The sequence below is a fragment of the Heteronotia binoei genome, chromosome 17, assembly GCF_032191835.1.
Source record: "Heteronotia binoei isolate CCM8104 ecotype False Entrance Well chromosome 17, APGP_CSIRO_Hbin_v1, whole genome shotgun sequence".
Lineage (NCBI taxonomy): Eukaryota > Metazoa > Chordata > Lepidosauria > Squamata > Gekkonidae > Heteronotia > Heteronotia binoei.
In genome coordinates this window covers 55,231,626-55,257,251 of record NC_083239.1, presented here as the reverse complement: position 1 = coordinate 55,257,251, position 25,626 = coordinate 55,231,626, and the positions used below count along the sequence as shown (strand labels likewise).

The 25,626-nt window shown below is 54.3% G+C and overlaps 1 protein-coding gene across 2 annotated transcripts in view; it reads right to left on the bottom strand.

The window, feature by feature from the left end:
* Positions 1 to 375: 375 nt before the first annotated feature.
* The window catches only part of LOC132586222 (echinoderm microtubule-associated protein-like 2), a 47,635-nt gene continuing 22,384 nt past the window's right edge, over positions 376 to 25,626 (bottom strand). For both annotated transcript variants that reach the window (XM_060258220.1, XM_060258221.1), the window contains 18 exons: positions 25,344 to 25,372; positions 23,740 to 23,869; positions 22,279 to 22,428; positions 20,589 to 20,658; positions 19,862 to 19,972; positions 17,536 to 17,631; positions 17,017 to 17,151; positions 15,721 to 15,820; positions 14,929 to 15,083; positions 12,658 to 12,783; positions 11,794 to 11,925; positions 11,580 to 11,647; positions 8,138 to 8,226; positions 6,355 to 6,452; positions 5,065 to 5,152; positions 2,856 to 2,951; positions 1,796 to 1,926; positions 376 to 501 (listed from right to left, as the gene is read on the bottom strand). In XM_060258220.1, the coding sequence (XP_060114203.1) occupies positions 376 to 501; positions 1,796 to 1,926; positions 2,856 to 2,951; positions 5,065 to 5,152; positions 6,355 to 6,452; positions 8,138 to 8,226; positions 11,580 to 11,647; positions 11,794 to 11,925; positions 12,658 to 12,783; positions 14,929 to 15,083; positions 15,721 to 15,820; positions 17,017 to 17,151; positions 17,536 to 17,631; positions 19,862 to 19,972; positions 20,589 to 20,658; positions 22,279 to 22,428; positions 23,740 to 23,869; positions 25,344 to 25,372 (1,930 nt within the window). The remainder of the gene's footprint in view (positions 502 to 1,795; positions 1,927 to 2,855; positions 2,952 to 5,064; positions 5,153 to 6,354; positions 6,453 to 8,137; positions 8,227 to 11,579; positions 11,648 to 11,793; positions 11,926 to 12,657; positions 12,784 to 14,928; positions 15,084 to 15,720; positions 15,821 to 17,016; positions 17,152 to 17,535; positions 17,632 to 19,861; positions 19,973 to 20,588; positions 20,659 to 22,278; positions 22,429 to 23,739; positions 23,870 to 25,343; positions 25,373 to 25,626) is intronic.

Below are 25,626 nucleotides of genomic sequence, written 5' to 3'. Positions count from 1 at the left end.
TCTCCATTCACTTCCCCTCCCTCCCGTCCTCTACAGCAGTCACGTTCTCAGCCTGTGCAACCGCGAGCCTTTAAATATAGATCTATAGATAGATAGCTCTGGATAAATATTCTCATTCTTCATATAGAGATTTCCGTAAAATATAGCTCTTCCGTCTCTTCTTTCCGCTTCCTTTTTTTCCTTCCCCCACCGCTCAGTAATTCGAACCCCTTCCTTCCCCCCACGTGGGGGAGGGTCTATTAATCTCTTGACACCCCCCCTTAAAGTGTTTCACAGGATCCAAGCCCACCGGCCCAGCCCACCCCCCGCCCTTCCCCCTCGGAAAGCGACATTCCCTTTTGCTGAGTGCTCCCCCCTCCCTCCCCACAGCACCCCCTAGACAAGTCGCCACTGGAGAACGCTGGTGTCCGTCCCTCCCGTGGAGAAGAGCAAGCTGTCATCGTGGAGGAAGGCTACGTTGGTGACGTGGCTGCTGTGCCCGCTGTAGGTGTGGCTCGGGCCCTGTGGGGAGAGGAAGACCGCGGGGGTCAGGCCAAGGCAGGGAGGCCAGCCCCTTCCTCCCCTACCTGGCCTACAGCAGGGCTCTGCGACACGGAGCCCGTGGGCAGCCTGGCGTCTACTGACACCTTTCGGGGCCAAGGTTTTTTTTAAAAGTGGGCAGGGCCAGGGAGAACCTTCACCCAGCAGGGCTTCTGATTGGCTACTGACGATCTGATCGCCTGGGCAAATCGAAATGATGGCATTTCGGCATCCGCTGCCCTGCCCCGAGAGGGCTGGGCTGATTTTGTTCCCCAGCGTTTTGTTTAAATTATCCTCCCCCTCTGCCCTTGGGCTTTGCCTCGGGGGGCGGGGTGTGTGTGACTCCGCCTCTCGCAGCAACCCCTGTGTGGTCATGGCCCCCCCCACCCAAACCCTGTGCCAGAACCCCAAATGTGCCCACCCACTCACACAGTTTGGAGACCCCAGCTTATGACATCTCAATCCTGCCTCAAACCGGCGGGAGAGCCAGTTTGGTGTAGTGGTGAAGTGCGCGGACTCTTATCTGGGAGAACCGGGTTTGATTCCCCCACTCCTTCACATGCAACTGCTGGAATGGCCTTGGGTTAGCCATAGCTTTCATAGGAGTTGTCCTTGAAAGGGCAGTTTCTGTCACAGCTCTCTCAGTCCCTCCCACCTCACAGGGTGTCTGGTGGGGGGGGGGGGAAGGTAAAGGGAGAGCCAGTTTGGTGCAGTGGTTAAGTGTGCGAACTCTTGTGTGGGAGAACTGGGTTTGATTCCCCACTCCTCCACTTGCACCTGCTGGAATGGCTTTGAGTCAGCCATAGCTCTCGTAGGAGTTGTCCTTGAAAGGGCAGCTGCTGTGAGAGCTCTCTCAGCCCCACCCACCTCACAGGGTGTCTGTTGTGCGGAAGGAAGATAAAAGGAGATTGTGAGCCACTCTGAGTGGAGGGCGGGATACAAATCCAATGTCATCTTCTTCTTCTTCTTCCCAGGGGGCCTCCCCTCCAGGCGCCAAGAGCTTTAGCATGGGGGCCCTGCGATGGGACCCTCTGCTCATGCCCAGTGGCCCGCCCCTTCCCCCTCCAGACAGGAGACCCCCCCAGTTTGCAGGGCTCTCCAGGAAGCAAAGGCCCAGCCCTCTTCTAGCCCTCCTTTCCTCCTCCTGCCCTGCTGGGATGAGCGACACCTGCCGGCCTGAAGGCGGGGTGTGTGTGTGTGGGGGGAAGAGGACTGGGACCCAAGTGGGCAGGGGCAAACGGGAGGCTGCCCTGAGGGGAGGAGAAGGCGGGCTCACCCGAGGCTGGCAGCAGGGGTAGGAGAACAAGTGCACTTTGCCAAAGTCGTCAGCAGACGCCAGGAGCTTCCCGTCGTGGGAGCGGCACACTGCGTTGATGTCGGTGCCGTCGGCCCCCTCCGGCCAGATCCCTGCAAGGGAGGAAGACGGAGTGACCCAACCAGTGCCAAACGGAACCTTGGCGCCCAGCTTCGGGTTTGGCCCACCTGCTGTGGAGAGCGGCATCCTCCTGCTCCCTTCCAGCACAGGATTCTGAGCAAAGGGAGGGTCCTTGTTCCCAGCTGAGGACGACCACTGCCTGGAAGTAGCTCAGGACGTGCTGCAGCTTTGCCTGTTGCTGAAGAGTCAGTTTGGTGTCGTGGTGAAGCGTGCAGACTCTTATTTGGGAGAACCGGGTTTGATTCCCCACTCCTCCACTTGCAGCTGCTGGAATGGCCTTGGGTCAGCCAGAGCTCTCATATCTGGGAGAACCGGGTTTGATTCCCCACTCCTTCACTTGCAGCTGCTGGAATGGCCTTGGGTCAGCCAGAGCTCTCTTATCTGGGAGAACCAGGTTTGATTCCCCACTCCTCCACTTGCAGCTGCTGGAATGGCCTTGGGTCAGCCAGAGCTCTCTTATCTGGGAGAACCAGGTTTGATTCCCCACTCCTCCACTTGCACCTGCTGGAATGGCCTTGGGTCAGCCATAGCTCTCTTATCTGGGAGAACAGGGTTTGATTCCCCACTCCTGCACTTGCAGCTGCTGGAATGGCCTTTGGTCAGCCATAGCTCTGGCAGAGTTGTCCTTGAAAGGGCAGCTGCTATGAGAGCCCTCTCAGCCCCACCCACCTCACAGGGTGTCTGTTGTGGGGGAGGAAGGGAAAGGAGATTGTGAGCCGCTCTGAGACTCTTCGGAGTGGAGGGCGGGATATAAATCCAATATCATCATCTTCTTCTCAAAGCCTCCAGCCGTGGCAAGAAGCCCCACGGATATGGGATTCCCTGTCGCCTCCTGTCCCCGCCCCCTTTCTGGCAGAGGAACCCACACCCCTCCCCTCCCGGCCCCTCTCCCGCCACTCACCAAAAACCCCAAAGCCCAGCACACACGTGGCCGTGGCCCACTCAACATTCCGCACGGCTTCGGCGCTGGTGACTTGCCGGCAATTGGATGGGTCCCCTGGAGATGAGAGATGAGAGAGAGAGCCTCTGTACCAGGGACAAAGAAATCTACTGTCCATCCCTGGACCAAAGGAGGCTAGGTTGTGTTTGACACGGGCTAGGGCCTTCTCGGTGGCAGCACCAGAACTGTGGAATGCTCCATAAGGGCCCTGCAAGATCTTTCTACTTTCCGCAGGGCCTGTAAGACCAAATTGTTCCAACAGGCCTTTGATATCTAACTGGGAGAGAACATAAGAGAAGCCATGATGGATCGGGCCAATGGCCCATCCAGTCCAACACTCTGGGTTACACAGTGGCCAATATATGTGTGTGTACACACACACACACACACACACACACATATATATATTGTGGCTAATAGCCACTGATGGACCTCTGCTCCATATTTTTATCCAATCCCCTCTTGAAGCTGCTTATGCTTGTGGCCGCCACCACCTCCTGTGGCAGTGAATTCCACATGTTAATCACCCTTTGGGTGAAGAAGTACTTCCTTTTATCCGTTTTAACCTGACTGCTCAGCCATTTCAGAACTGCCACCCCACATCATTATAGAGTTACTATATGATCATCATCAGAAAAGAAGAACTCGCTTATATTGCAGTGGCACAGCACCACATAAGAGCATAAGAGAAGCCATGTTGGATCAGGCCAATGGCCCATCCAGTCCAACACTCTGTGCCACAGAGTGGCCAATATATGTGTGTGTGGTTTTAAATTGTAACTATGTTTTATTAGTGTTAACTTGTAAATATGAATGTTGTTAGCTGCCCTGAGTCTGCTTGCGGAGAGGGCGGGATAGAAATTTAAAGTAATAAATAAATACCACAGCGCACAGGCAAACGTGCCCCACGTGTGGGCTTCATGCTGTGCGGACGCCAGGAGAGATGGAGGCTAAACATGGGAAACTGTGCATTTTTGGTGGGGGGCATAACTGTTAGGCTACCCTCCTCCCCAGAACGGAGCCCACAGGGAACGGCAGCAGGCTGTTCGGCCTGGCAGCACGACGCACACTGAATCTGCAGCAGAGAGACTGGCTGACCAAAACTCTCCAGCAGCGGAGGTGCGGCCCAAATAGATGGCCGATTAAAGAGCCACACCCAGGAGGCCTTCAGATTTGACAGCTCCTCTGCAGAGATCAGCTCATGCTTGTGGACATTGTGGACTTGTGGGCACTCCATGAAATTGCCGAGCAGTCGGGTTAGAACGGATAAAAGGAAGTCCTTCTTCCCCCAAAGGGTGATGAACTTGTGGAATTCACTGCCACAGGAGGTGGTGGCAGCTGCAAGCATAGCCAGCTTCAAGAGGGGAATGGATAAGCATCTGGAGCAGAGGTCCATCAGTGGCTACTAGCCACAGCGTATTGTTGGAACTCTCTGTCTGGGGCAGTGATACTCTGTATTCTTGGTGCTTGGGGGGGGGAGCAACAGTGGGAGGGCTTCTAGTGTCCTGGCCCCAATGATGGACCTCCTGAGGGCACCTGGTTTTTTTGGCCACTGAGTGACACAGAGTGTTGGACTGGATGGGACGTTGGCCTGATCCAACAGGGCTTCTCTTATGTCCTTATGTCTGGGGCAGTGATGCTCTGTATTCTTGGTGCTTGGGGGGGGGGGGGCACAGTGGGAGGTCTTCTAGTGCCCTGGCCCCACTGGCAGACCTCCTGAGGGCACCTGGTTTTTTTTGGCCACTGTGTGATACAGAGCGTCGGACTGATCCAACATGGCTTCTCTTACGTTCTTCTGTCCGGAGGGGTCATCCTCTCAGAAGAACAATCCCGACTTCTGGGTAACAACAGGCTCTGCCTAGTTACTGCCGCTGTGCCTATGTGCCTTGTGGCATCTATGCCCCGTGTGGCATCGGGATGTGCAACTCAAGTTCCCCCCCATTTTGGCAGGATGGCCCTCGCTCTCATTTCAACCTGCTTCTGTCCTGATCCAATCGGAAGCACATGAGAACTAACCCCAGAGACGGGAGTCTGAGGACGGTAAACGACCACAGTAACAGCCCTTGAAGGGGAGGGGAGAGATGGGAAGAGAGACCCAGCCATCCTGCCTGCCTGTACTTCCTCCTCCCAAGACAAGCCCCCTCCCCTCCGACTCTGGCTCTTCACTCACAGTACAGGATTTCGTAGTCCCCAGAATTGGTCACCAAATAGCTGCTGTCGAAGGCCCAGTCGAGGTGGGTGATAAAACTGGAGTGACCCTGGAGCCAAAAAAGGAAGAAGATCAAATGAATAAAAATCTGGAAAGGAAAGATCGCTTGGTTCCTCCTCACCAAAAGATACTATAATTTAGGCCACGTATTCCAGGGCCAAATGAAACCCAAGAAATTGGTTTGTTAAGGAGTGGCGCAGAGCTCTAGCTGCTGTGGAAATGGAGCGGGGTGCGGGGAGAGGAAATGCTTTTCAAAGAATGAGAAGGCTTGTTGCAATATCCACCCCAGGACTTTGCTGCACAGCCCCCCAAAGAGGAAAGGGCTCCCGGCACAGTTGAGAGTCAGTTTGGTGTAGTGGTGAAGTGTGCGGACTCTTATCTGGGAGAACCGGGTTTGATTCCCCCCTCCTCCACTTGCACCTGCTGGAACAGCCTTGGGTCAGCAAGAGCTCTCTTATCTGGGAGAACCGGGTTTGATTCTCCCCTCCTCCACTTGCACCTGCTGGAATGGCCTTGGGTCAGCCAGAGCTCTCTTATCTGGGAGAACCGGGTTTGATTCCCCCCTCCTCCACTTGCACCTGCTGGAATGGCCTTGGGTCAGCCAGAGCTCTCTTATCTGGGAGAACCGGGTTTGATTCCCCCCTCCTCCACTTGCAGCTGCTGGGATGGCCTTGGGTCAGCCATAGCTTTCATAGAAGCTGCCCTTGAAAGGTGCTGTAAAAAGCACTCTCTGCCCCACCTACCTCACAGGGTGTTTGTTGGGGGTGGGGGGAGAAGGTAGAGGGGATTGTGACCACTCTGAGACTCAGAGTATAGGGCGGGATATAAATCCAAAATCACCATCTTCTTGAAGAGCCTCTGCTTGGCATGCAGAAGGTCCCAGGTTCAATTCCTGGCAACTCCAGTTTAAAAAGGCCCAGGCAGGAGGGGATGGGGAAAGACCTCAGCCTGAGACCCTGGAGAGCTGCTGCCAGTCTGAGCGGACAATAACCAAAGGTCTGATTCAGTAGAAGGCAGCTTTGTGTGTCCTGGACTGCATCTATTCCTGTGCAGCAGTACCCTCTTCTGGCCACGAGGTGCATGACACCAGGACTCTGCTTTCAAAGGGAGGGGTTGGCAGAAAGAGCCCCCCCCCAAGCAGCTGCTAGTGACTCTAGTAAGGGTGACCCCCCCCCACCCCAAGAGATTCTGTCCAGAGGCTTATTCTCCAAGCGCAACACAAAGAACATCTCCGGTTGCCCCTCCACTCACCGAGCACCTGCCGACGCGGCCGTATTTCCTGCCCCCCTCCGAGACGGCGTAGATGTAGACGAAGTTATCGTGGGAGCCCAAGGCCAAGTATTTTCCATCTGCAAGGCACAAAGGCAGAGTCAGGCATCGGGAGGGGACAGCTGTGTGGAGCGGCGGTTAGAGCGTCAGACTTGTATCTGGGAGAACCAGGTTCGAATCCTCACTTGCGCCGTGGAAGCCTGCTGGGTGACCCTCGGCCAGTCACACGCTTTCAGCCTAACCTACCTTGTGAGGATAAAACAGAGGAGAGGAGGAGGTTGTAAGACTCTTTGGGTCCTCCTTAGGGGAGAACGGCAGGGGATGAGTGAAGTAAATAAACAGTTCCCTCAATCGCACAGGAGAAATACAAAATATTTCATTGTGTTTGTCTGTGTGCTCGGAGACAGCAGGTTCTCCGATTTCAATCCCGCTGCCTTTGGTCTTTAGAGCCCACTTGGTAGGAGGAGACAGCACTGGCTTCCGGTTGAATACCAGGCCAGATTCAAGGTTCTGGTTATGACCTTCAAGGTCTGAAGTGGTCTGGGACCAACGTACCTACAGGACTGCCTTCTCCATTATGTTCATGGAAGGGTGTTACACCCCACAGGCTGGAACCTGCTGGTGATCTCCGGCCCTAAATAGGTCTGGCTGTCCTTGACTTGGCGGAACGCTCTGCCAGAAGGGCCCTGAGGGATCTTTACAGTTTCGCAGGGCCTGTAAGGCAGAGAAGTTCTGCTTTTTCATAAGAACAGTGACAGTTGCCATGCTGGCACCTTTCTCCCAATGGCCTTGGGTCAGCCATTGTTGTTGCAGGAGTTGTTCTTGAAAGGGGAGCTTCTGGGAGAGCCCTCTCAGCCCCACCCACCTCACAGGGTGTCTGTCGTGGGGGAGGAAGGAAAAGGAGATTGTAAGCCGCTCTGAGTCTCTGATTCAAAGAGAAGGGCGGGGTATAAATCTGCAGTCGTCGTCTTCTTTGATTCCCCACTCCTCCATTTGCAGCTGCTGAAATGGCCTTGGGTCAGCCATAGCTCTCGTAGGAGTTGTCCTTGAAAGGGCAGCTGCTGTGAGAGCCCTCTCAGCCCCACCCAACTCACAGGGTGTCTGTTGTGGCGGGGAGAAGATATAGGAGACTGTAAGCCGTTCTGAGTCTCTGATTCAGAGAGAAGGTCGGGGTATAAATCTGCAGCCGCCTTCTTCCTTGATTCCCCACTCCTCCACTTCCAGCTGCTGGAATGGCCTGGGGTCAGCCATAGCTCTTGTACGAGTTGTCCTTGAAATGCAAGCTTCTGTCAGAGCTCTCTCAGCCCCACCCACCTCACAGGGTGTCTGTTGTGGGGGGAGAAGATCTAGGAGATTGTGAGCTGCTCTGAGTCTCTGATTCAGAGAGAAGGGCGGGGTATAAATCTGCAGTCTTCTCCTCCTCCTCCCTGCCCCCTAATGTAACTGGCTTTATTGATTTAAATGTATGCATTAGCCGATGGGGCCATCCATTAAGTGGAAATGACTTAAACAGAAACAACAACAGCAGCTCCCAGAGGCCTTGCAGCCCTCAGGCATCGGGGGACACAACTGGTAACACAAACAAGCCCTCCTGTTTTGAAATATCTCCGACCTCCCGGCGCTTCTTCTCCAGCTGAAAGCCTCTTACAGAAACACCAACAGGACCACCAAACGGCTGCCACCAAGAGACCCTGCTGAGTCCAGCCCCATTAGCCCCCCCCCTCCAGTTCTTTGGGACCGCCTCTCCGGGCCTTGCCCCTCCTACCTGGGGAGAAGCTGACAACAGAGATCTGCTCCCCTCCGTCGGTGTGGATGGTCACCAGGTCTCGGGTCTCTGTGTCCAGCACCAGCCACCTGGGCAGAGGAGAGGGACATTTTATTTTATTTTGATTTGATTCTTAGCCTGCCTTTCCTGTAGGACTGGCTCCGGGCAGGTGACATCAGAAAAACAATCAACAATAAAAACAATAAGGGAAAGGGAAAGGAAAGGTCCCCTGTGCAAGAACCAGTCGTTTCCCACTCTGGGGTGACGTCGCTTTCACAATGTTTTCACGGCAGACTTTTTACAGGGTGGTTTTGCCATTGCCTTCCCCAGTCATCTACGCTTTCCCCCCAGCAAGCTGGGGACCATTTGAACAACCTCAGAAGGATGGAAGGCTGAGTCAACCTTGGGCCGGCTACCTGAATCCAGCTTCTGCCGGATTCGAAATCATGTCGTGAGCAGAGAATTCAGACCACAGTACTGCAGTACTGCTGCTTTACCACTCTGCGTCAATTGAAAGGGCAGCTGCTGGGAGAGCCCTCTCAGCCCCACCCACCTCACAGGTTGTCTGTTGTGGGGGAGAAAAGTAAAGGAGATTGTAAGCTGCTCTGAGACTCTGTCTTTGAAAGGACAGCTTCTGGAAGAGCTCTCTCAGCCCCACCTGCCTCACAGGGTGTCTGTTGTGGGGGAGGAAGGGAAAGGAGATTGTGAGCTGCTGTGCGACTATTCGGAGTGGAGGGCGGGATATAAATCCAATATCTTCATCTACCTCACAGGGTGTCTGTTGTGGGGGAGGAAGGGAAAGGAGATTGTGAGCCGCTCTGAGACTCTTCGGAGTGGAGGGCGGGATATAAATCCAATATCTTCATCTACCTCACAGGGTGTCTGTTGTGGGGGAGGAAGGGAAAGGAGATTGTGAGCCGCTCTGAGACTCTTCGGAGTGGAGGGCGGGATATAAATCCAATATCTTCATCTACCTCACAAGGTGTCTGTTGTGGGGGTGGAAGGGAAAGGAGATTGTGAGCCGCTCTGAGACTCTTCGGAGTGGAGGGCGGGATATAAATCCAATATCTTCATCTACCACACAGGGTGTCTGTTGTGGGGGAGGAAGGGAAAGGAGATTGTGAGCCGCTCTGAGACTCTTTGGAGTGGAGGGCGGGATATAAATCCAATATCTTCATCTACCTCACAGGGTGTCTGTTGTGGGGGTGGAAGGGAAAGGAGATTGTGAGCCGCTCTGAGACTCTTCGGAGTGGAGGGCGGGATATAAATCCAATATCTTCATCTACCTCACAGGGTGTCTGTTGTGGGGGAGGAAGGGAAAGGAGATTGTGAGCCGCTCTGAGACTCTTTGGAGTGGAGGGCGGGATATAAATCCAATATCTTCATCTCCCTCACAGGGTGTCTGCTGTGGGGGAGGAAGGGAAAGGAGATTGTGAGCCGCTCTGAGACTCTTTGGAGTGGAGGGCGGGATATAAATCCAATATCTTCATCTCCCTCACAGGGTGTCTGTTGTGGGGGAGGAAGGGAAAGGAGATTGTGAGCCGCTCTGAGACTCTTCGGAGTGGAGGGCGGGATATAAATCCATTATCTTCATCTACCTCACAGGGTGTCTGTTGTGGGGGAGGAAGGGAAAGGAGACTGTGAGCCGCTCTGAGACTCTTCGGAGTGGAGGGCGGGATATAAATCCATTATCTTCATCTACCTCACAGGGGGTCTGTTGTGGGGGAGGAAGGGAAAGGAGACTGTGAGCCGCTCTGAGACTCTTCGGAGTGGAGGGTGGGATATAAATCCAATATCTTCTTCTACCTCACAGGGTGTCTGTTGTGGGGGAGGAAGGGAAAAGAGATTGTGAGCCGCTCTGAGACTTCGGAGTGGAGGGCGGGATATAAATCCAATATCTTCTTCTACCTCACAGGCTGTCTGTTGTGGGGGAGGAAGGGAAAGGAGATTGTGAGCCGCTCTGAGACTCTTCGGAGTGGAGGGCGGGATATAAATCCAATATCTTCATCTACCTCACAGAGTGTCTGCTGTGGGGGAGGAAGGGAAAGGAGACTGTGAGCCGCTTTGAGACTCTTCGGAGTGGAGGGTGGGATATAAATCCAATATCTTCTTCTACCTCACAGGGTGTCTGTTGTGGGGGAGGAAGGGAAAGGAGATTGTGAGCCGCTCTGAGACTTCGGAGTGGAGGGCGGGATATAAATCCAATATCTTCATCTACCTCACAGGGTGTCTGTTGTGGGGGAGGAAGGGAAAGGAGATTGTGAGCCGCTCTGAGAGTCTTCGGAGTGGAGTGCGGGATATAAATCCAATATCTTCACTACCTCACAGGGTGTCTGTTGTGGGGGAGGAAGGGAAAGGAGATTGTGAGCCGCTCTGAGACTCTTCGAAGTGGAGGGTGGGATATAAATCCAGTATCATCTTCTTTTTGCATGCTGGGGAGCCACGCTGCAAAAGGGGGGCAAGGGAATATTTGGGGGAGTACATTACAGGGAACAGCAGCTGGAACGCCTCTGTGTGTGCGGCCCTACCAGGAGGGGGACAAGGGACCACCTCAGTTGGATGGATGGCAAGAAAAGACAGTGGAAGCTACAGAGCAGCCAGGGCACCCAAGGAGGCACCCAAGGGCGCCCTGGCACCTGCCAACAGCTTTCCTGGTGTCCACCAAGTGTGTTCAGACAGACAGCAGGGGGAGCCGGGGCAGCTGCGGCCCAGCAGAGACTGCAGGTTTTTAAAAGTGTCACTTGGGCCGCAGCTGCCGTCACAGCACAAAGGTCTCTGCTGGGGGACTGAAGGGAAGCTAAGTCGCTGGCTCCGCCTCCTGGGGTGGCCATTTTGTGACTGCACCCACCGCCCCGTCTCAGAATTCCAGAGGTGTCCACAGGCCTAACTTGGGCAGCCCAGGCAAGCCGAATCTCATCACTTCTCAGAAGCGAAGCCGGGTCAACACCGGCAAGGGCTCGGATGGGAGACCTCCTGGGAATACCCAGACTAGAGGATAGGGACAGGCTTTATTCAGCCACCTCTCTGAATATTGTCCAGGCCTCCAAGCAGGGCCCTGTTTCCATCGGTCGCCATGAGTCCCAGGTGCACACACAAACACGAAATTTTTTTTAAGGAAGGAAGGAAGGAAGGAAGGAAGGAAGGAAGGAAGGAAGGAAGGAAGGAAGGAAGGAAGGAAGGAAGGAAGGAAGGAAGGAACCTGCAAGACAGCCTAAGGAAGAGACCTGGCTATTTGGCCAGGCTGTGCATTGAAGGAGTCTGGCTTTTAATAGGGAGGGGCATCACTCTGATCCCCCCCCCCACACACACACACCCAGCTGAGCCACCAGGAGGCACAGGACACCAGCCCGCAAGAGGAGACCACAGTTGGCTCTCCGGTCTCCCTCCTCCGCACTATACAAGGACCACGACGATCTCCGTAGTTCTCAAGCGGCCAGCTTACCTGCCCGTTACAGTGCCCACCACCACCACGGAGCCACTGGGGTGGAAACCGGCTGAACGAGCGGCGTCCTGAAGGGAGAGGGAAACAGAAGTGCACACAACAGCAACTGACCAGCAAGCCAGGAGAGGTCACCAACCTCACTGGGACACAAGAACTGGTCCCACCCCCAGCTTCCTGCCCCGGTCCATACACCCCACCTCCCCCCCCCGCTTACCTCAATCCCCTTGCTCCACAGGGGCTGGTGAGTGGCCACGCTCCACAGGTGGACCTGCTTGTCTTGCCCGCAGGTCACGAACTGGTCCAAGCTTGGGTGGGTGGCCAGGCCCCACAGCTCCTCCGTATGTCCCTGGCCAAAGGGAGACAAGAAAAAGAAGAACAGAATTGCAGATTTATACCGCTCCCTTCTCCCTGAATCAGAGACTCAGAGCGGCTCACAAACTCCTCTATCTTCTCCCCCCACAACAGACACCCTGTGAGGTGGGTGCGACTGAGAGAGCTCTGACAGAAGCTGCCCTTTCAAGGACAACACCTGTGAGTGCTGTGGCTGACCCAAGGCCATTCCAGCAGCTGCAAGTGGAGGAGTGGGGAATCAAACCTGGTTCTCCCAGATAAGAGTCCACGCACTTAACCACTACACCAAACTGATTTATACCCCCCCCTTCTCTCTGAATCAGAGACTCAGAGCGGCTCACAATCTATATCTTCACCCCCAATAGAAACCCTGTGAGGTGGGTGGGACTGAGAGAGCTCTGACAGAAGCTGCCCTTTCAAGGACAACAGAAACCCTGTGAGGTGGGTGGGACTGAGAGCTCTGACAGAAGCTGCCCTTTCAAGGACAAATCCTGCAAGAGCTATGACTGACCCAAGGCCATGCTAGCAGGTGCAAGTGAAGGAGTGGGAAATTAAACCCGGTTCTTCCAGATAGGAGTCCACACACTTAACCACTACACCAAACTGGCTCTCAAGACTCCGTGGTCTACCTGCCCAAGCAGAGGTGCCCTGCAACCCCCAGGTGTCGTATCCTGCAGCCCAGAGGCGGATCGCCACAATCGCTCCTGCCTCAAGCCCCCCAAGTTACCTGCACCAACAGAGTGAAGCCGGTCGCCAAGGATCCCTGCAGCACCGAGTTCCGGGTGGTGCCCACAAAGAGGGAGTCTGCCTTTCCTTCCGCAATGGTGCGCACTGGCCCAAAACCCTCGGGCACCTGCCAGGCGGGAGGGGAAAAGAGCAGCTCAGTGTGGTTAATCATTGATTTGAAAGTATCTGGAATATGGCTTTAAGCTGCAGCTTGCAACAGCAATGGGCATGGAGGGGAACAGACAGTATTTGACAATCCAAAATATCAGTAAATTTGTCATACAGATGTCAGAAGAGCCCTGCTGAAGGCTCCATCTAGTCCAGCCTCTGTCTCACACAGTGGCCACCCAGTTCCTCTGGAGGGCCAACAACAGGGCACAGAGGCCGAGGCCTTCCCCTGAGAAGAACATCAGAAGAGCCCTGCTGGGTCAGAGCAGGGAGGGGCCATCTAGTCCAGTCTCCTGTTTCACACAGTGGCCAGCCAATTCCTCTGGAGGGCCAACAACAGGGCAGAGCAGTCGAGGCCTTCACCTGAGAAGAACATCAGAAGAGCCCTGCTGGGTCAGAGCAGGGAGGGGCCATCTAGTCCAGTCTCCTGTTTCACACAGTGGCCAACCTGTTTTTTGGAGGGCCAACAATAGGGCAGAGAGGCTGAGGCCTTCCCCTGAGAAGAACATCAGAAGAGCCCTGCTGGATCAGACCAGGGAGGGTCCATCTAGTCCAGCCTCCTGTCTCACACAGTGGCAAGCCAGTTCTTCTGGAGGGCCAAGAACAGGGCAGAGAGGCCGAGGCCTTCCCATGATCAGACCAGGGAGGGTCCACCTAGTCCATCCTCCTGTCTCACACAGGGGCCACCCAGTTCCTCTGGAGGGACAACAACAGGGCAGAGAGGCTGAGGCCTTCCCCTGAGAAGAACATCAGAAGAGCCCTGCTGGATCAGACCAGGGAGGGTCCATCTAGTCCAGCCTCCTGTCTCACACAGTGGCAAGCCAGTTCTTCTGGAGGGACAACAACAGGGCAGAGAGGCCGAGGCCTTCCCATGATCAGACCAGGGAGGGTCCACCTAGTCCATCCTCCTGTCTCACACAGGGGCCACCCAGTTCCTCTGGAGGGACAACAACAGGGCAGAGCGGTCGAGGCCTTCCCCTGAGAGGAACCTCAGAAGAGCCCTGCTGGGTCAGACCAGGGAGGGTCCATCTAGTCCAGCATCCCGTCTCACAGAGGCCAGCCAGTTCCTCTGGAGGACCAAGCACGGGGGAGAGAGCTTGAGGTCTTCCCCTGATGTTACCTTCTAGTCTCTGGGGTTCAGAGGATTAGTGCCTCGGAACATGGAGGCTCCCCTCGGTCGCCTCTGCTTGACTTCTGCTCCATGAAACTCTCTAATCCCCCTTTCAAGCCGTCTGCGATTGCGGCTTCCGCTACATCCTCCGGCAACCAATTCCACGTATTAGTTAGTCCTGCTCCTTTACGATTTAATGTTGCAAAGCTAGAACTAACATCATGTCCTTAGCAGGAAAAAGACCCGTTGCTTGATCCTTACGCTCATATGCAGAAAGGATGTCCAACGGAACTCCATGGGGGTTTGCTCTCAAGCTACGGTCGCCTCTTCATACCATGATTAAGCATTAGACAAAACCCTCACTAGATGAAACTATTTCACATGTCAAAAACACAACCGCAAAGGCTGAACGGATCCAGGAAAGACGACCCTTTCAGTGGGCACATCTGGCTCGTGCACCCTCTTTGGAGCCTCCAGATGAGAAAGCTGGACCCCCCCTCTGGATTTGCAGCCCCCTCCCCCTGCCGCTCACCCCAAACTGGCTCTGCGGGCAGCTCTCAGCCATCAACCCCCTCCCCCCACCCCGATGCCAATGGAAACTAAAATGCTCTGTGGGGAGGGCCCTAATCCAGCCATGCTAGACAGGGGCCCAGCTGCTTCCTGCTCTGTTCCCATCTCCTTTCCGGAGCTGTGATTGGCTCCACAGGAGTTCAGCCTTGCAGGTTGACAGGCATCCCCCCAGACTGGTACGAGGGAGGGCGAGAAGGTCCCAGGTTCGATCCCCGGCAGCATCTCCAGTGGAAAGGGCCCAGGCAGGAAGGAGGTGGTGTGGAAGACCTCACTCCGCCTGAGACACCCTGCAGAGCTGCTGCCAGTCTGAGTAGGCAATACTGATCTTGCTGGATGGAAGGGCTGGGTCGGTGGCAGGCGGCTTCGTTTGTGTGTGTGTGTGTGTGTGTGTGTGTGTGTGTGTCCTCCTCTGCCACCCATTACCTCGTTCTCTTGCAGCTTCTGGTAGTCCCGTCCCCAGAGCACCACTCGCCGGTCCCTGCCTCCTCCTGTGACAATGGTCCCGTTCCGCAGGACGCACAAGCCAAAAATGCCTCCTTCGTGGGCACCGGGCACAGCGTGGCAAATCCGGTTCCCCCCTGCCAGGCAAAGGACACCGCTGTTAAACGGAGCAGAAATGGCAGCATCTCTTTGGGTGCTGCTGACCTTCCTCTCGGGAAGAATCTCTCTCCCACAGTGGAAGCCACGAGGTGGATAGCCAACCGACAGCAAAAGCCACCAACGGGTGTCGGCGGGCCTGGTTATTGGGTGCCTGTCACACAAACAATGCTTCCCGCTGAACTGTGGAGTCTCACGAGCAAGAGGTCTACTTTGTGAGCTGCTGCAGACATGTAGTTTGCATTTTTCCTGAGCTGAGAAGAAGACTGCAGATTTATACCCCGTCCTTCTCTCTGAATCAGAGAGGCTCACAATCTCCTTTCCCTTCCTCCGCCACAACAGATACCCTGTGAGGTGGGTGGGCTGAGGGGACTCTCACAGCAGTTGCCCTTTCAAGGACAATCCCTGCCAGAGCTCTATCTGACACTCATAACCACTACCCCATGCCCGGTTCTCACGTCCGTGAATAAAGGAAAAAGGACATGCTGAGTCATTCAGTCAACACCCATCACTGATTCAGTCCTGAAGCAACCATTTCAGCTGCTCAGCGAGACAGATTCAACATCTCCTGCCCCACCACAAACGCCTCCCCAGCTCCTCCTCCACCCAAAGCCCCACCTTTCCCCCAGATGTAGAGATTCCCTCCAGAATCGCCGGTCACCGTGTCTCCGTTCTCCGTGAAAGCCACACATAGGACGTACTTGGGCTTCTCGTGTTTCTGCGGAGGAATGCAAGGAGATGAGCCCCCGTAGCCAGGGACGAAGCCACCCGCCCCAAAGCTGCCCAGTGCTCAGGTTCCTGGAAGACAAGGGGATCCCAGCTGAGTCGCAAACAGGACAAGCGCAGACAGAATTCAGAGCTGCCCCTTTAGTCAACACGGCAGAACCAGTCCTCCGGGATTGTGGACTTTTTGCAGGTGGAGAGAGCAGAAAACACTCATCTCGCTGCCATCGCACTGGGAAAATGGCAATGCCGGGAACTGCAACGGCACAGAGCTGGGATCCTCCACGTGGCAGAACAGCTGGGCTAAAGAGGGCATCTCTCTCGGGCGAAGAATAATAGATCATCAAGGGACAAACTGCACTGAACTGCTCAATACTCTCATCTGTTCTGACACACCTGCAAAACGCTCCTGAATTTGAGGACATGAAGCTGTCTTCTACTGTATTGGTCCATCAGGGTGAGTCTTGTCTACTCAGACTGGCAGCAGCTCTCCAGGGTCTCAGGCAGAGAAGGGTCTTTCCCATCCCCCACTGCCTGGTCCTCTTTAAACTGGAGATGCCAGGGATTGAACCGGAGACGTTCTGCATGCCAAGCAGAGGTTCTATCGCTGAGCCAGAGTCCCACAATCTTCCTCTTGCCAGCAAAATACCAAAAATAAAAATAAAGCGAGTTCAAAATGGATTCTGAAGGCTGTGATGTGTATGCATTTTGGTGCAGCCGCAGCCTCCCAGGTGGAGTAAAATTGGAGTAACAAGTGCTGTTCTCTGCCGCCTTGCAACACTGGTGAAGGAACTGGCAAGAGGAAGATTGTGGGACTCTGGCTCAGTGACAGAACCTCTGCTTGGCATGCAGAACGTCTCCGGTTCAATCCCTGGCATCTCTAATTTAAAGAGGACCAGGCAGGAGGTGACATGAAAGACCCTTCTCTGCCTGAGACCCTGGAGAGCGGCTGCCAGTCTGAGTAGGCAAGACTGACTTTGATGGACCGAGGGGGGTCCGGTTCAGTATAAGGCAGCTTCACGTGTGTGCTTCATTCTGGAGTTGCCCAAGAGCACATCATGAACATTCTGGCATTAGGGTGGGTGATGGTGGGATTTGAACTCAAGTCTAAGGCCAAACAGAAGGGTGGTTGGGGTGACGCCTCCATCTGGGGACAAAGAACTATTCAGACCCCCCTCTGCCCTCTCTTACCTCGAAGATGCCCTGCCTTTTGCTCAGGCTGCCCCCCTCCAGGGTCCAGAAGTGGATGTGGGATTTCCCGCACGTGATCAGCAGCGTGGGCTCTGTGGGGTGGAAGGTGGCCGCCAGCACAGACTCATTGGAGCACTGGGGGAGGAAGAGGAGGAGAGTGCGTCAGGCGGAGGGAGGAGACGAAACTGGGTGCACAGAAGGGAGGGAGGACGAAAGGAGGGAGGGAAGGCGGGAGGGAGGGAGGGAAGGCGGGAGGGAAGGAGGGCGGGAGGGAAGGCGGGAGGGAGGGAAGGCGGGAGGGAAGGAAGGAAGGAAGGAAGGAAGGAAGGAAGGAAGGAAGGAAGGAAGGAAGGAAGGAAGGAAGGAAGGAAGGAAGGAAGGAAGGAAGGAAGGAAGGAAGGAAGGAGGGAGGGAGGGAGGGAGGGAGGGAGGGAGGGAGGGAGGGAGGGAAGAAAGGAAAGAGGGAAGGAGGGAGGGAAGGAAGGAGGGAGGAAGGAAGGAAGGGAGGGTACGACTCACCTTAACATCAGCCAACTTCTGCTCCTTCTGCCAGTCCCAGACAGACAAGACGTGGTCGTTGGAGTCGTCGACGGCACACAGAAGGCCTCCTCCGTTCTGGGGGGAGAAAGCGGGCACAGGCAGAGGCCTGGAATTAGCTGCTGGATTTGTCATGAAAGAATGACAGTCAATTTCTGCACCCCACAGAAGCCACACCCCCAGATCTATGAAGTTCTTGTTATGGAGACTCACACAATTTCAGTTTTTAAAAGACCAGAAGATTTCTAGTTCTCTTGACGGCAGAGGAAATCTCATACCATTCCCCTCTCGCCATACCCTTCTGTTATCGCTGTCTTTAAGACTTCTTGGAAATTCTCCCGGGCGGAAGAAAGAATAAGCCAATTTTGTAAAAATCTTATGGACGCACTATCGGGTTGCAGAATTCAGGGCTTTCAGTGTCAAAGTCTGGATTTTTAAAAAGAGGGGCGGTAGAAATCAAAAAGGCCTGGATCTATGGCTTGTTCTGATCATAACGTCTCTTACCCCCTGCCCCAAATTCTTCAAAGGATCTCCTGCCCAGATAGCCCTTCCCTCTCTGTAGGATTCTGATTCAAACTATGCCAAAACAAGGAACCTCTGAAGCTGCCTTCTACTGAATCAGACCCTCTTCGGTCCATCAAAGTCAGTCTTGTCTGCTCAGAGTGGCAGCCGCTCTCCAGGGTCTCAAGCTGAGGTTTTTCATGCCTACTTGCCTGGACCCTTTTTAGGTGGAGGTGCCGGGGATTGAACCTGGGACCTTCTGCTTACCAAGCAGATGCTCTACCACTGAGCCACCGTCCCTCCCTAAAACTTATGAAGCTGCCTTATACTGAATCAGACCCTCGGTCCATCAAAGTCAGCCTTGTCTACTCAGACTGGCAGCGGCTCTCCAGGGTCTCAAGCGGAGATTTTTCACACCTCTTTGCCTGGACCCTTTTGAGTTGGAGATGCCGGGGATTGAACCTGGGACCTTCTGCTTACCAAGCAGATGCTCTACCACGGAGCCACCGTCCCTCCCTCTGGTGTGCGTCTGTAGGGGGCAGCAGGACAAAACCAGGGGGGGGGAGGAATCTAGAAGGCTGCAGGAGACCATTATTTCTTCTAGTGTGTAGACCCCCAACATGTTTCGAGCAATCAGTTCTTCATCAGGGGAATACCAAACAACTTTGTTGTCCTGTCCCTCTACTCTCCCGAGCAGTGTTCCCCCTCAGCTGAGTTAGTGTGAGCTAGCTTACAATTTTTTCAGCCTCCTGCTCACACCTTTTTGTCTTAGCTCAGGAAAAATGGCCCCCGAGCAAACTGGTTTATGCAGTCGCTCACAACCTTCATGCCAGGAGCTCACAAAATAGAATTTTTCCTCACAAGACTGCCCAGCTTAGAGGGAGCATCGCTCCAGAGCTGCTATAAGCCAACTCCGACAATAGTAGGTGACTGTAGCTTTTCTCTACTCCCCAAAGGAGATCTAATTGCTAAAAAACCCAAACAAACCTGAGAAAGCTGGCTATGCTTGTGGCTGCCACCACCTCCTGTGGCAGTGAATTCCACATGTTAATCACCCTTTGGGTGAAGAAGTACTTCCTTTTATCCGTTTTAACCTGTCTGCTCAGCAATTTCATCGAATGCCCACGAGTTCTTGTATTGTGAGAAAGGGAGAAAAGTACTTCTTTCTCTCCTTTCTCCATCCCATGCATTATCTTGTAAACCTCTATCATGTCACCCCTCAGTCGACGTTTCTCCAAGCTGAAGGAGCCCCAAGCGTTTCAACCTTTCTTCATAGGGAAAGTGTTCCAGCCCTTTAATCATTCTAGCTGCCCTTTTCTGGACTTTTTCCAATGCTATAATATCCTTTTTGAGGTGTGGCGACCAGAACTGCACACAGTACTCCAAACGAGACCGCACCATCGATTTATACAGGGGCATTATGATACTGGCTGATTTGTTTTCAATTCCCTTCCTAATAATTCCCAGCACGGCGTTGGCCTTTTTTATTGCAACCGCACACTGACTTGACATTTTAGTCTTCGCTCAGGAAGATAAACTAATTGATGCAGTAGCCGAATTGCTTGCTCACAACATTAATGCCAGTCGCTCACGAAGAAGGATTTTTGCTCCCAAGACTCTGCAGCGTAGAGGGAATGCTGCTTGAGACCTCCTGAACACAAACAGACCAGGCTCCAGGCTTTGCCCCGAAAGAGGCAAACGGCCACAATGCAGACGTCTCCTATTTTTTTCCTTTCTGAGGGCAGAAGGAAAACTGACCGGGGGGTGGGGGAAATGAGGGCTAGAAGAGGAAGAAGGCCTTGCTTACAGATTTGGAGAATCCCACGCAGCTGATGGCGCGATCAAAGGGCCCCGGCCCCAGGACGTGAAGCGTGTTCAGGCTGACAGAGTCCCAGACTCGCACGTGGGGGGGCAGTGGCTGGGGGGGGGGGGGAGAAAAAGAAGCAGATTCTCACACAGTACACAATTAACTCCCGGAACTCATTGCCACAGGAGATGTTGTCCCGCCCCCCTTCAAGTTTAAATGGCTTTTTCAAAACAAATAATTTCATGAAAGAGAGCTGGATTTGAATCCAGTAACACCTTAAGAGACCCACAACATTTCCGGGGTGGAAACCTCCAAGAGTCAAAATTCCTTTGTCTCTCAAAAGCTCTCCCCCCCAAAAATCTTGCAGGTCTCTCCGGAGCTCCTGGATTCAAATCCAGTGGTTTTACTGCAGACTAACACGGCTCCCCTCTGAATGGAAAAGGGTCTCTCAGCAGCTATGAGCCATGAAAGGCCAAAAGAAGCTTCCATGCTCAGGAGCAGTCTGGCTGAATACCAGAGGCCAGAGACAACAGGGGTCTCATGAGCTGTCCCCTCTCGGAAACAGAACGCTGGGCCGGACAAACTTTTGGCCTGGCCTGCTGAAAGAGCTCCTCCACTCCCCAACAGTTTAGGTTTCAGCCACAGGGACCTCTCTGCCCTGCTCCCCATCCCAACCTCAGAGCTGTTGCTTTCTGTCTTGCTGCGGGACTCCCCCCCGCCCCCTCACCTTGCCATCTTTAGAAGTCCCGGCCACCTGTCCAGTTGCTAGGGTGACCATATCAGGATGCACAGCCAGGCTAGGGGGGAGAGAGGAAAGAGACTGGGTCACACAGACTGCTGGAGACGACCCCCCCCCCCCCCCAAAAAAGCCAGCCACATCCTTGTTTCCCGATGGGATCCCAAAAAGCCACGTCTGTTTACTTTACACCCTCCCTGTGCCAATCTAAGAGGCAAATGCTCAGCTCCAATCCTGTCTGGACCCCCGTACTTATTTATGTGCTTTATTCAATACCCTGTCTTTCTCCTCAATGGGGTCCCACAGCAGTTTACGCAATTCGCCTCTCCTCCGTTTTATCTTCACAACAACCCTGAGAGGCAGGCTAGGCGGAGAGTGTCCGGAGCTGTTGTCTAATTCCCTATCGTTCTCCCCGCATGGAGCCGTTTATGTTGTTCTCCTCTCCCGCATGTTATGTTCACAACAACCCTGCGAGGCAGGCTGGCCTGAGAGCATGGGACTGCCCTAAGGTCGCCCAACAAAGCGTCCACAGCAGAAGGGAAATCTGAACCTGGGTCTAACAGATCCTAACCTGACACTCTGACCACTTGCCAAGACTGGCTGGGATGGGGGCCTAGAGCCTTTTGCTGTGCCCCCCCCCCCCAAAAAACAACTTTCCTATTTCAGTGACAGTTAAAGCTTCTCTCTTCAAGTCAACTGATCCCAAATTTTCACGCTTAGGCTCCGCTCTAATGTACTGCTTTTATCTCACAGCCTTTGGCTCTGTCTGGAGCCTCCCGCCTTTCATAGAGTCTTCTGGAAAAGGCTGGGGATCAATGTTAAAAAGGAAGCCCGTAACATAAATTCAGACAGACTAGATGGACCCTCCCTGGTCTGATCCAGCAGGGCTCTTCTGAGGTTCTTCCCAGGGGACGGCCTCAGCCTCTCTGCCCTGTTGTTGGCCCTTTGGAGGAACTGGCTGGCCACTGTGTGAGACAAGAGGCTGGACTAGATGGACACTCCCTGGTCTGATCCAGCAGGGCTCTTCTGAGGTTCTTATGAAGGCCTTGGCCTCTCTGCCCTGTTGTTGGCCCTCCGGAGGAACTGGCTGGCCCCTGTGTGAGACAGGAGGCTGGACTAGATGGACCCTTCCTGGTCTGATCCATCAGGGCTCTTCTGATGTTTTTCTCAGGGGAAGGCCTCAGCCTCTCTGCCTATTGCTGGAACTCCAGAGGAACTGGCTGGCCACTGTGTGAGACAGGAGGCTGGACGAGATGGACCCTCACTGGTCTGATCCAGCAGGGCTCTTCTGAGGTTCTTTTCAGGGGAAGGGCTCGGCCTCTGCCCTATTGCTTGCCTTCCAGAGGAACTGGCTGGCCACTGTGTGAGACAGGAGGCTGGACTAGATGGACCCTCCCTGGTCTGACCCAACAGGGCTCTTCTGAGGTTCTTCTCAGGGGAAGGCCTTGGCCTCTCTGCCCTGTTGTTGGCCCTCCAGAGGAACTGGCTGGCTTCTGTGTGAGGAAGGATGCAGGACAAGATGGACCACTGGTCAGATCAAGCAGGGGTCTTCTGAGGTTCTTTCCCCTATTGTGCAGCGTTTACTTTCCCCCACACCTGTGCAAATGCATTGCTCTTCCTTCCGGCTCCTCTGTAACAGTCTGCATGTGCAATAACACCATGGCTGCCACACCCTCCTTACCACTTGATGTCATCTGTGTGGCCCAGATAATGGCGCTGGCGTTGCTCTTCCACGTTGTAGAGGACGGCCACTGCAGCCACAAAGTACACAATCTCTCCTGTAGGCAGCAGGAAAAGGTTGGCCCGGCAGTCTCGGCCCCGATACCCATAACTGTGGTGTGCAATGTTGGGTCAAGGGGGAAAAACAGGATCAGGTGAGAAAGACCTGGCACCGATTCTGGGGCCTAGGGAGAGAGACCCCCCCCCCGGGGTCTAGGCTAGGAACCTGGAAACTTTTTGAGCCTGTGGGCACCTTCCATAATTCTGACACGGAGGAGTGGGTGCAATTGCAAAATGGCTGCCACTGGGGTGGAGCCAGACACAAAATGGCTGCCACTGGGGTGGAGCCAGACACAAAATGGCTGCCACTGGGGTGGAGCCAGACACAAAATGGCTGCCACTGGGGTGGAGCCAGACACAAAATGGCTGCCACTGGGGTGGAGCCAGACACAAAATGGCTGCCACTGGGGTGGAGCCAGACACAAAATGGCTGCCACTGGGGTGGAGCCAGACACAAAATGGCTGCCAGACAGCAGAGACAACCACAAAATAGCAGGGAGTGAGGTCATGCATGATAGAGGTTTACAAGATTACGCATGCGATAGAGAAGGTAGAGAAAGAAGCACTTTTCTCCCTTTCTCACAATACCAGAACTTTGGGCACTCAATTAAATTGCTGAGCAGTCGGGTTAGAACGGATAAAAGGAAGTCCTTCTTCACCCAAAGGGTGATTAACACGTGGAATTCACTGCCACAGGAGGTGGCGGCTACAAGCATAGCCAGCTTCAAGAGGGGATTGGATAAAGATATGGAGCAGAGGTCCATCAGTAGCTATTAGTCACAGTGTATTGTTGGAACTCTCTGTGTGGGGCAAGTGATGCTCTGTCTTCTTGGTGCTTGGGAGAGGCAACAGTGGGAGGGCTTCTAGTGTCCTGGCCCCACTGATGGACCTCCTGATGGCACTTGGGGTTTTTGGCCACTGTGTGACACAGAGTGTTGGACTGGAGGGGCCATTGGCCTAATCCAACATGGCTTCTCTTATGTTCTTATGCATACTTCCAACAGTAACTGTTCAAGATCTCTGGCAAAAGCTCTGTTTTAACAGGATGCCGTTTAACCTGCACAGCCAATCAGAAGCCCTGCTGGGTATTTATTTATTTATTTATTTATTTGGGATTTATATCCCGCCCTTCCCACAAGTGGCTCAGGGTATGAGCCCTACCTGGCCCTGCCCACCTTTTGCCAGGGTCTGAGTGGCAGAAGGGCATAGGATGGAACGGTCCTCCCTCTCTTGGCAGCCTCTGCCCGTCAGAGGGGACAGCGGCAAGCGAGGCAGCCCCAGGGCCCAGCCTGGCACGGAGCAGCCTTGTAGAGCAGTTCAGGTTTCCCCCACCCCACCCCCAAGCAGCTTTGGGGAAGGATACACCCAATCCAGCTTCAACTTCTTATGCGGCAGCTCCAGCTTGGCGTCCAGGCTGTAGGTGGCAACGACGGCATCGGGGACAAACATCGGGATGGGGCGTCCCCGCAAGAACATCTTCACGTAACCATCCTCTGCACGAAGACAAGAGTGGGGTGGGAGAGACCATGAGAGAAGGGAAGAGGCAACTCTGAAGTCCTCCAAGCACCCAGGGCTGCAGAGAGACCCATCGCCACACCACGGCCTTCCTCCAAAACTCACACATCACATTTAGGGGGAGGGGTTTATGAGTTTACTGCATGGTGCAGGGGGTTGGACTAGATGACCCTGGAGCTGCCCTCCAACTCTAGGATTCTTCAGGAAGTGGTGGGCTCTCCTTCCTTGGAGGTTTTTTAACAGAGGCTAGATGGCCATCTGACAGTAATGAGGATCCTGTGAATTTAGGGGGAGGCGTCCGTGAGTTTCCTGCATTGTGCAGGGGGTTGGACTAGATGACCCTGGAGGTCCCTTCCAGCTCTAGGAGTCTATCCTCCCTTTTTCTTCCCAGCCCTCTCCTCCCTGCAAACAATCAGTCAGTCGCCTGGGGCGAGTATGATACAAGAAGATATTGGATTTATATCCCGCCCTATACTCTGAATCTCAGAGTCTCAGAGCGGCTCACAATCTCCTTTACCTTCCTGCCCCACAACAGACACCCTGTGAGGTAGGTGGGGCTAAGAGAGCTCTTACAGCAGCTGCCCTTTCAAGGACAACTCCTACGAGAGCTATGGGTGACCCAAGGCCATTCCAGCAGCTGCAAGTGCAGGAGTGGGGAATCAAACCCGGTTCTCCCAGATAAGGGAGCTCTGGCTGACCCAAGGCCATTCCAGCAGCTGAAAGTGGAGGAGTGGGGAATCAAACCCGGTTCTCCCAGATAAGGGAGCTCTGGCTGACCCAAGACCATTCCAGCAGCTGAAAGTGGAGGAGTGGGCAATCAAACCCGGTTCTCCCAGATAAGGGAGCTATGGCTGACCCAAGACCATTCCAGCAGGTGCAAGTGGAGGAGTGGGGAATCAAACCCGGTTCTCCCAGCTAAGAGAGCTCTGGCTGACCCAAGGCCATTCCAGCAGCTGCAAGGGGAGGCGTGGGGAATCAAACCCGGTTCTCCCAGATAAGGGAGCTCTGGCTGACCCAAGGCCATTCCAGCAGCTGAAAGTGGAGGCGTGGGGAATCAAACCCGGTTCTCCCAGATAAGAGAGCTCTGGCTGACCCAAGGCCATTCCAGCAGCTGCAAGTGGAAGAGTGGGGAAATCAAACCCAGTTCTCCCAGATAAGAGTCCACGCACTTAACCACTACACCAGAGAGGCGACCAAGAAGAAAACCCTTTGCAAAGGTCATTTGTGCACCCTGAAAAACAAACAGGAAGTTCCCCATGACTGTTCCTCTCCTGGGAGCATGCTCAGACCTCCACCCAAGCGTCCTTGCCCAAATGCAGGCACGTGCGCACGCGCAAACAGACTCCTGCCCCTCAAATTGTGCCCAGTCCCCATGCTGAGACTCCTTTACTGAATCCAATCCCCTGGGCCCACTGCAGAAAATTGGAAGGGCTGCTAATGGCCCCAACTCACCAGCGTTGAAGGAGGCTTCCTTAGGTTTGCTGTGAGAGAGAGAGAGAGAGAGAGATTAGGAGGGAAGGGAAAGGGAAAAGGGGGAGGGGAGAGAGAGGAAGGAGGATGCCCCCTCCACACCACACCCCCCTCCCTCCTCTGGCAAAGCGTCCCTTGAACTTCTCTGTGGGAGCAACACCTAATGATATCTTGGGCATTTTCGTATCAGCCTGTAACACCCACACAGCTCTGCCGATCAGCAAACGCATTTCGGAACCCAGTTCTCAGCCTGCAACGCATGCCT